Raw genomic sequence first — 9,724 nt, 5'->3', positions numbered from 1 at the left:
AGGCTTCTCATCTTCCCAAACGCCCTCCGTCCCAGTGATTTCGTGCGCAGTTTCCGCATTCGACTGGGGTTTCGTTGCCTCATTCTTCTTCGCAAGAGCATTGCGATAAATGCTTCTTGAGGCGAGCAGCCCAAGAGCGCCCATCACGATGGCGTGTGCTCCAGCATAGAATGCATAGTACTTGATCTTGGGCTCGCTACGAGCGAGGTGCAGGAAAATAATCCCATGCTACAGCGAATTTGCAAAGTCAGAAACTACACGCAAGAAATATTTGCAGTTCTCCATGGAAGATACCCACCAAAGCGTTGCCGCGGTGCGGAGGCTACATGCATCAAAATTTAGCTCGCCAGTTAGAGTTAGCTCATTGAATATAGTGGACATACAGGTGAAATATGGTGGTAGCAATTGGATTTACGACTTGCATCTTAGGCGTGAAGAGCAGGAAGGTGAAGGTACAGACTTTGTCAGACGAGACGAGGCACTGCCTGTCACTGCAGCCACTGGGACAGTAGAATATTCTCGTTGTACCCGAACGTGTGACTCATCGTGGGATTCGCATTAATGATGACTAGAATAGTATTCACATCATTATCGCATGGCGGCGTGTATTTCCTGTGTGGGTTATAAGTATGTCACTCAGTCCCGATCCTGGCACCATTTTTGACCTTCACCAGTACAATCGAACAAGTATCATGTCAAACTTGCCCGAGCCTCCACCGTTGACTGAGAAGCTGACTGTCAAGAAAGTGTTGAAAGTCATCGGTGCTGGTATCTTTGTCCTGTGAGCAATCAGATCGTAGAAAGGAAATTTGTGACGTGAAACTGACCACTACCGCTTGACAGTTCTAATATCATCAATAGCGTCTGGTGAATGTCATTGTCAATCTCTTCTCGATTACGATGACCTAGAAATTGCAAGCCAGCATCACAGTCATTTTCATCTATCTTGGCTCAACCATTCCAATACTGGAGCCATATGCCTGCTATGTTGCTGTCTACACGCTCGGGGCGAGGACCGTCTTTCTCACATGCGTGTTTCTTGTCGGATGCTATTGGTGCTGTCTTCGACTGGTGGCGCCAAAGCAGGCTGGAAGCAGTATTTCCGAGTGGAGTTCGAAAGCGCAGACACACTCGCGTAAAGCCTTGAGTCCAAGCGACGGAAAACTAGGCAGGGCGGGGAGAACATAGTATGCATCGTCCTGTATTGGTAACTTCAACGCTTGTCAGACTGACCAGTTCCATATGCGACTTATAGTTATGGTGAGTTGTTCGTGCTAAACCAGAAGAGCGGCTGCTGACGTTCTTGTGATTCCAGCTACCATGGGCGTACTTAACACTTTCAACGGCTTGCACCTTTGCTTCCGCCCACTACCCAAGTTCGGCGTGTGCCAGTCTGTGATAGGTGTTGTTATCCTCATCGCTTCCGCCTGGTCAATCCATATTGCCTACGTAGGAAGGGTGCCAATAAAGAAGGGGACCAGAGATGAGAATATAACAGTGGGCAATAGTGTCAGTCAGCCTGAATCGAATGAGGTTACTCCAGCAGGTGCACATAAAGATGACGACACCACAACTCAGTGAAGTAGATGTTATACGGGAAGCAGTGGAAAGAGCGGCGCGGTGGTAAGTCAGCCGTCCAATGAATCATTGCCTAGCGTTGAATATTTCGACAGAAATGCCTTGATATGTACACGAATCAGTACTCTTTTGTGATCGAAATGACACAATATTATTCACCTCCTCTAGTTTCATCACCCACTAAGAGGTCATGTAGGCAAGTATTAGTATCTAAAGAACAGACGAGCCTGAAGTACATGAAATTCGAAGGAATTTTTCTTCGGGTAGTGACTCACTAGTGACAGGACACAAATCGCCCCAGAAGAACGTTTGGTGCTGCAGATTCGCCATGGATTGTCCCAAGATCTGTTTGGGGTGAATTATGAACGAACGTCCGGGTCATTCGTCAGTGCACGTGCATGGCCTTAAATCGCAAACATCGCTTACTAGAAGCGGGCTCGACCCCCACGGGTCAACCACAGGTACGCAGAAAGCGTCACTAGACTCTCGCCTGTAAACGCCACCTGTTCAATGTTCGATTTCAACCCGAGCTCGAGGTCAGTCCAGGATACATGCTGGAATTCCGCAAGAGACGGCTGTTCGCGCTGCAAGTAATTGTTCGATACTGAATATCCTAGCCACGATCGCATTTCATTTCGCTCAGACTCAGGTCGAGGTGATGAGGCCAGACGGGATTGAGATTCAATTGCCGTAAATGAGCAAGTAATCAATGTTGATTTTCTGGGAGTGAAGATGTATCACTGGATAGAGCTAGCTCTAGGCAGGAATTGTTGTAGACAAAACTTGTAGCGGCTTGTATGAAGATCCGGGATTTTTCAAAAGAGTCACTGCAGATTTTGTACACCACATACAAGTACAACAGGATCAAGTCTCCCCAAGCCAGACCTCGAATGATGTCCAGAAGGAAGATAGCCACAGGCTAGGTGGAAGTATTGGGAGAGATCCGAGAGTCCTCTTGAGTTCACAGTTGCGTTGGCGAGGCATTTTTCCGTTGTTGAGAAAAGTCCGGAAAACATTGAAAACTTAAAAACGTTGGTCGACTGATAACCCCATTGTTAGTACGCTGGCCAGCTGGTAACAAATCTGTGAAAGGGTGCCGACACGGCAACATACATTATGTAATCCATGCAGATTTGCTAGCAAGTACTACATAGTACTAGTGCTAACAACGCTCCAACCAAAACGCAACTTCATGGTCCAGGTTTTGTTGATTATCAATTATCAATTATACTCCAGGTGTATTGCCTAACACAAAGAACAGCAAGGAGCGACAAGGATGGCTTTGTTCATTTCACTGTCTAAGATCTTTGTCCCCCTCGAACATACTTAAGTCAACCTTCTCTCTCCACTCGGCTCTAGCAAGTAACATGCAGACAGTAAAGGAGATGTCGGCCAACTCAAGATTCAACATCCCAGATACAACACGAAAAATCGTGAGTGATCGATTCCGCAAATTACAGGTATTCGTGTGTCATGATACTCATCAATTTTAGATGAATTCACGAGTGGTCATACCAGTCTGTCTATTCATCGTTTATTTCAGATGCATGATCTGATGTCATATTGACGATGGACCAGATTCCAGGCCTCGGTCCCCTGCATTGCAGGAAGCCAAAGCTTGATTGCTCTGTCCTGGAGCTCCATGACCAGGATATCAATACCGAACGACATCAAGAGTTGGTTGTGGTCTCGCACAAGGCTTTGGATCTCGTTGATTCCGTCAGGGATAAAGAAAAAGACCTTGGCCAGCAGCTTGTGGACAAACAGGACCATTACTGAATCGGCGAACCTGGACAAGGGACTTGGATCGGCTCTCAGGCGCCTGCCAGATAACGTCTTATCCGGGATTTTTGACTACTATCTCATGGACAGCAACTATTTGAGCCGCAAATCAGATCCGTCTCCCTTGCAGTTGGCCAGGGTATGCCGACAATGGAGGGATGTTGCTATGGGCTCGGCCAAATTGTGGTGCAAACTCTCTTTTTACGTTGACGATGACCGCAAAGAATGGAAGCGGTCAGCTTTCTACTATGATTCATGGCTCAAGCGATCACAAGACTGTCCACTCTCATTACGACTCTGCCCTGGTTACGCCAAAGGTGGGACGGCCAAACTACGACGCCTTGTTCAGCCTTACATGAACCAAGTCTCATCTCTTGATATCACATTCTGGGACGTAGAACCAGAATATTTGCTAACAGACCTCCCTGCAGCACTTCAGGAGCTTACCGTATGCTTTGGCGACTGGTTCGATGCTTCAGCCACTGCACAATCTCTCTCTCAACTGCCATCTACTGTGCGTAGCTCAAGATCCTAGACCGGACATTCGGCCCGGACTGTCTACTTTCTCTCAATCCTGTATGGGCCCACCTGACACACGTCGAAATCGCAATTCGTCCACGAAATGTGCTCCATTTCCTCGCTCTATGTCCCAGCCTCTCCTCGTGCGAGCTCATCTTAGGTCAACCAGCGTACATGTCCCCTCGAGTTCAGTGCATGAGATTCGCACACGCAAATATTCAATCATTGTGCATAATCTGTCCCGGATACTTTGAATCTAACCCGCTCCCTGTACTGTTCAATGCACTCACGCTCCCCAAGTTGCGCACCCTCGAGATTCGCTATGATTTTTGTCGTCCCCCATCAGGAGTTGGAGGCGTTTCTGGAACGGTCAAAATGTCCCCTGGAGATCCTGATTTTTAACGCTGTAGTGACACCACCACCGGACCAGCAGGGCGATTTCATTGCTATCATTCCTTTCCTTAAAATAGAATGTAGGCTGGATATCGGTACTAGATAACTAGACTGCTGATCTGTCCATACTAATATGAGGCACGACTGTCTTGGCTGCACGGGTAGTGATATCATGATGTAGTGAGGACATCAGTAGTAGATGTTTGAATGACTATATGTACTATCATGTGGATACACCCCCTTCTTGGGATGCGCCATAGCCAAGTGAAGTAAAGAAGGTTAACAATGTGTCCCTCCCAATATTGTGCTGTGAAATAGGGATAGGAAAGAGAGCAAAGGCAAGTTCATGCAATAACTGAAATGACAGACGAAGGAAGATGCTAAAATATATCTGCAATTAAGGAGAGGTCTCGTCGGCCTGGGGGAGCTCAAGAGACTTCTCATCAGTACTATCGGGACTTGGTTCTTCAGCGCGTAAATTTTGTCGTTGATCCTGTTGCACGAGGTCTGGTTGGTCGTATCTGTTACCAGCGGCGCTGGGCCGGTGTGCACCTATACCGTCGCCAAATGCTGTCCAGTCCATGAAGTCACGATGTAGTCGTTCGCAAATTCACCGATTTGGGCTCTTATTAGAACGACAGAAAATCAAGAGTATGACAAGGCTTGCCTCGACTTCTCCCGACTCAAGACCGAGTTTCTCACCCTCGGCCGTTGGAAGTGGAGGCCGGGGATGCACTTGGCAATGAGAGCAGCAATGACGGACGTGTATGAACACGTTGCGCAAATATAGGTGAATTGGATGTAAGCTGTTTTCAATGGTGGTCGACCCAGCTACCAGGAACATTTGTGTTGATGCCATGCAGGGCGACGGTGGAGCGGGAAGCGAAAATGTGCGCTGGACGCAAGAATTGCTCAAGTATTGGACATTGTTACAAACAGATATACAGCTATGTTGGAACTTGAAACACAATGTATGCGGGACAGAAAGACAGCCACTATTGAAGATGCAGGGGCAGAGGTTACTGGTCATCCAAGAGGTCCATGTCGTTATGAATTTGCCGGACGGTGGTTTCCTTCAAAGCAGCGAGCTGTTACAGCATATGAGCATCTCATGGAAACATTAAAGGATCTCGTAGAGTTTAATACCCTTCCTATCAATAACTTTGATGTAGAGCGTTAGCTTGCAGGATATCAGGACATGGTGGCCAAACCTGAGTAGCGTCCTTGGCTTCATTATAACGGTGCAATAGATTTATGTGTCTTGATACGATAGCCTCGGCACTCTCGTCCTCACTGTAATTAGTTAAAGGGGTCAGCGCGTTTCGTCGGATTCAATTATCTACTCCAACCCTATCCTCTTCTGTAGGACATCAATTTCTGCCTGAAGTTTATCGATGTATTCCTTTTGCTTCTATACAGAAATTTAAACATACTTGTTGTACGAGCCTGACTTGAAATTTGACATACCTTGGCAGACGTCGTGGCATGCATGATAGTCAAAATGAATGAGTAGAACTTCAGAACTGACGACGCGAATGCAACGCGTTGTTGACTCTTGTTTGTACATCTGGGTTCTTAACCCCTATGACGACTTGCTTTTGGTTCAAAACGTCGCTCAGATTGAACGACAACATGTATTCATCATCACTCACTCGCGTTCGATCGATGGCGGTTTCAGGATCTATGAAGTACCGTTATGTTACAGCATATCATATCACACTACATATGTCTTGCAGGGGACAATCCAGCGCAACTTCTCCACTTTCTATTGTATTTTCTTTTTTTTTTCCAACTTGCAACGCGATTCATCATATCTCGACTTGCACTTTTGTCGACAGTGCTTTCTATTCCATTCTGCTCTCTTCTTAATCAATGCAGTTCCAAACCAACGGCATACTCATCGTAACGTCCTCGCTGCACAGTCCCAAAAACGCCCGGAGAAAGCTCAGATAACTCTCACTGATCTGAAAAAAGCAGGCCGCGTGAATGTGTTTGCGGCCACCCGATATCAATTTTTCTATTGAGATGGTGAGCACTGGACTCATTTACTGCCATATCCTGTCCTTCCTCCTTGACCTACTTGACTTGTATCAATTCATGCCGATCGGGGTGTACACATCCGGTGTGCCACGTGTATGATGATTTACGGTGCATATATCCCGATTTTGAGCCAACATTCACCATCGAGTCATTATATGCTTTCATCTCAACGCATATGCCGCCTTTTGTGCGTATTTTTCTCTTGGTTTGAGCCGTATCCCAATTTCGAATGATCATAGCTGACTCTACCTGGCACAGGCATAGCGATCTCTGTCATGCCGTCCGACTTCGTCGACTTCGCAGGTCCCATCGTGACGCGTCTTCGACAGCTTGACACGGGGCTGCGTGCATCTGCAGACCCCAATCTGCTCGTTCAAAGTCTGCTCGACCACGTCACGGATTCTGCACTTGAGGTGGTGGATGCATTTCACGACAAGATATTGCAGCTGAAATACGATGTGTTGATGGAGCCAGGTATGAAAGTGGTTTCAAGGTGTCCGTTTCTGTTTGTGTTGACAGCTCTGGAACTGATGCATATTATTTGATGTATAAGCGGACCCTTGGGCTGCTCAAGACGGTCATTTATGGGCTACAGCGGTACGACGAGGACCGATATGTTGCATTGCTCTCGCCTGCTGAGAAAGAGGTCCAAGAGCAAAGGAGAGAGAAAGTTAAGGGGTAACATATACCTGGTGCGTCGTGGCTTGTTTCACCCCTTTGTAAAAGTTTTGGCTGAATTGAGATGCAGTGGCAGGCAGACATACACGACCATATGGAATATACCCTCACAACCATGGACATGTTCGCAGGGATCACAGGTCCACAGAAATATCAACACAGTTGATATGCCCCCGAGTGTCCTTCAAATGCTCTCATGATCCGAGGTCGACGTTTACTGTATCTTGCACGACAATATCCAAACTGTCACTCACTGTCCTCAAACCCCCATCAGCCGAGACGACAGGGCCAGTGACAAATTCAAACTCTCAGCACTCCCTCATCACCACTTTAGTGCCGCAAGCTTTGCTTCTGGTTCCCCACTCACAAGTTCTCCTCGTACTCTCAGCTCTCGGAGAATTCCAGCGACGAAGAGGAGAGCGGGATCGTGTTTGCTGGTGTTGGGTGTAAACATGAACCTGACTCTAGCGATGAAGAAGACGACCGCTTCAAGGACGAGCTTATCACTTCTTTCAACAAGTTTGGTGCACAGCGGTGCGTCTCCTTCCGCTCTGTCAACATTTCTACGGCTCACAAGAGGCGCATGTGCTACTTGATCACCTAGTGTAAATAGCAAAAAGCCAAAGACCAAAGCCCCTACGACCGCCTTGTCATTCTTTCCAAGCCAAATCCTGACTGGCAGGAGGCGGCACGGAAACGTGGTGCAGGTGCTGCGCGATTCATCCCTTGGTCTGCAAAAAGCCAGTACAGGTGCAGACGGGAGTGTTCGAAGGCTGGGCACGTGCGATATCCTCAACTCTGGCCCCGACTCTCAGCTATCCAGTGCTGCAACAAGGAAATTAAAATCGACACGAGCACGACGTCTGCTAGCGAACAGACAAACATGACGGTAGAAGAACATGCGAAAGTGGACATCGTAGAAGAGGCGGAAGGCCAACGAGCCTTTCTGCTGGCTGGGGATATGGACTCGGCGCCCAGACGATTCTATTCCAGTTCCTCCAGCGAAACCGACGCCTTCCAGCAAGACGTCGCTGATATTCCGGGTGTTGTTATTACGATGATTATGCGCGTGTACCACATCACTGCGTTCCCTGCAGATCCGCCTGCGACCCAGTCTTTTCCGGCAGGAGTCCTCTAACCGTACGTCCATGATGGAGTATGGGGAGTAGGCGGTGGAATCGCATGGGGAATGGACACAGTGGACTGGTTAGACTGGATTGAAGTCTACCTTACTTAGTTGGAGCCTTCTGTTACATGACGTCATGAACTGACGTCACGAGCTCCTATATAAGTACCAGGTTTTGTCGGTATCCTCCCTTTCTCCCTCAACACAAACATGCGATTCAGGTCTTCAGTCTATGTTATTCTTGTCATTGGTTCGGCATACGCATCGAGCTGGTTTGGCTCTGACCCCGAATACGACAAATGGTCCCATTCCGAGTTACGTTCCTGGCTTGAAGACCATCACATCAAGGTCCCCTCTCATTTTGATCAATCCCAGCTTCATGACCTCGTAGCAGTAAACTGGGCTTCTCCTACCCCTACACCCCCATCTTTTGCTGAACAGTCTAGTACTACGCTGACGCAAGCAGGCAATGGAGCTATGATAAATATACTCATGCCAGCACGCATTCCAGGACTTGAAAGAAGATTCTTTCGACATCTGGGACGAGAGCAAATTGAGAGCGTTTCTGCTCGAGCATGGCGTGGTAGCGCCTTCTGGACCCCGCGAACGCTTGTTTTGCTTGCCAAACACAAATATCGTTCCTATACCGATGCTGCGTCATATTACTCTTCCCTTGCGTCTGAAACCGCCACTTCGGCATACTCCGATGCTACGGATACGTTATATGACGCATCTAAAAGCGCGAGCAGCATTGTAGCTCAGGCTACCCAGAATGTTGGTCGCGCTTTCGACGACGGCAAGGATTACATCCACTCAACTTGGGATGATAATCGTCTCAGATCTTGGCTCGAAGATCATGGAGTAGTTGAGGCTAGAAAGGCTAGCACCCATACCGAGCTCACAAAGCTCGCTAACAACTACTGTCGTACGGCTGTGGAGCCAGTATGGAACGCCTGGAGCGACTCGTATTGGTATGTATCTACGTACTTCAGGAGTGTGGATTATCTTGACATGTTCTCAAGCGCGAATGGCTGATCTCGCAACCTTCTTTCACCCTCCGATACCGCATCGCGCTCCACCTTGCTTGGAGAGATGAAGAAGTATTATTACTCCTCACACGACAAGGTTTGGAGTACTTGGTCTGATAGCGAATTAAAGGTTTGGCTCGTCGAGCATGGTCTCCTCAAGAGTGACGCACAAAAGAGCGTGATGAACTGGTGAAGATGGTTGAGTAAGTAGTCCGCTTCATCTTTTGCCAGATCCTCATCGCTTTACAGGGACAACTACGCTTCGTCCTCAGACAGCGTATGGACGCTTGGAATGACTCAGACATTCGTCGATGGCTTTCTGAACACGGATACACTGATGATAGAACCGTTGCGCAGAAAAAGCGTGATGAGTTGGTGAGCTTGATCAACAAACAGTCCGTACCATTACTCCGACGCGCTTTGAAATACCTGATATCCTATCCAGATATAACGACGTTTCCGCGCGCACTGCTGCATATCTCTTGTGGCCGGACGCTCGCTTACGTGCTTACCTTCGCGAGTGTGGTGTCAACGAAGCTGCACTCCCCACGAATAGGCCCGGGTTATTGCGTACGTGTCT

General features: G+C 48.0%; 2 protein-coding genes across 2 annotated transcripts; both read right to left on the bottom strand.

Moving 5' to 3' along the window:
- Positions 1–4,589: 4,589 nt before the first annotated feature.
- Positions 4,590–5,062, bottom strand: BJ212DRAFT_1401724 (uncharacterized protein). The gene has a single exon (XM_041337339.1). It carries the CDS (start codon positions 4,853–4,855, stop codon positions 4,670–4,672), a length of 186 nt encoding a protein of 61 aa, XP_041185753.1. The 5' UTR covers positions 4,856–5,062; the 3' UTR covers positions 4,590–4,669.
- BJ212DRAFT_1401721 (uncharacterized protein) lies at positions 5,024–5,821 on the bottom strand. Its single transcript, XM_041337338.1, has 5 exons — positions 5,740–5,821; positions 5,622–5,683; positions 5,484–5,565; positions 5,419–5,433; positions 5,024–5,360 (listed from the first exon to the last, which is right to left on the bottom strand). Exons 1-5 carry the CDS (start codon positions 5,761–5,763, stop codon positions 5,292–5,294), a joined length of 252 nt encoding a protein of 83 aa, XP_041185752.1. The 5' UTR covers positions 5,764–5,821; the 3' UTR covers positions 5,024–5,291.
- Between the last annotated feature and the right edge of the window lie 3,903 nt (positions 5,822–9,724).

This window comes from Suillus subaureus (genome assembly GCF_016647635.1).
Source record: "Suillus subaureus strain MN1 chromosome Unknown BJ212scaffold_137, whole genome shotgun sequence".
Classification (NCBI taxonomy): Eukaryota; Fungi; Basidiomycota; class Agaricomycetes; order Boletales; family Suillaceae; genus Suillus; species Suillus subaureus.
This window is presented reverse-complemented; position numbering and strand designations above follow the sequence as displayed.